At 46.2% G+C, this 372-nt stretch overlaps 1 protein-coding gene across 1 annotated transcript in view; it reads left to right on the forward strand.

The window, feature by feature from the left end:
• The window catches only part of nrd1b (nardilysin b (N-arginine dibasic convertase)), a gene marked incomplete at its 5' end in the record, with an annotated part of 11,215 nt that overhangs the window by 4,248 nt on the left and 6,595 nt on the right, over positions 1-372 (forward strand). Inside the window, 2 exon segments of the mRNA XM_035653059.1 lie at positions 61-112; positions 195-345. Coding sequence (XP_035508952.1) covers positions 61-112; positions 195-345 — 203 coding nt within the window.

Consider the following 372-nt stretch of genomic DNA (forward strand, 5'->3'; position numbering starts at 1 on the left):
TGGATAAACAGTCAATGTATGACTTACATTACGGTAACATGACCATTTTCTGTCTTTCAGCCTATATTCGTTTCAACCTGATCTCTCCAATGATTCAGAAGAGTCCTGAGAAGTAAGAAACCTGTAAAAATCAATCACCACTGATGATTTTATCTCCTTTCGTTGTGGTTTAACCGCCGTTCTTCCTCTTTCAGTCTGGTGCTGTTCGACATCTTTGTGAACATCTTGGCTCACAACCTGGCAGAGCCGGCCTATGAGGCCGACGTGGCTCAGCTGGAGTACAAGCTGGTGGCCGGAGAACACGGTCTGGTGATCCGACTCAAAGGCTTCAACCACAAACTGCCGGTGAGTCTGTGTTTGAACCGTTGTTCT

Source organism: Morone saxatilis, unplaced genomic scaffold, assembly GCF_004916995.1.
Source record: "Morone saxatilis isolate NCDOM2014 unplaced genomic scaffold, NCSU_SB_2.0 Contig12, whole genome shotgun sequence".
NCBI lineage: Eukaryota > Metazoa > Chordata > Actinopteri > Moronidae > Morone > Morone saxatilis.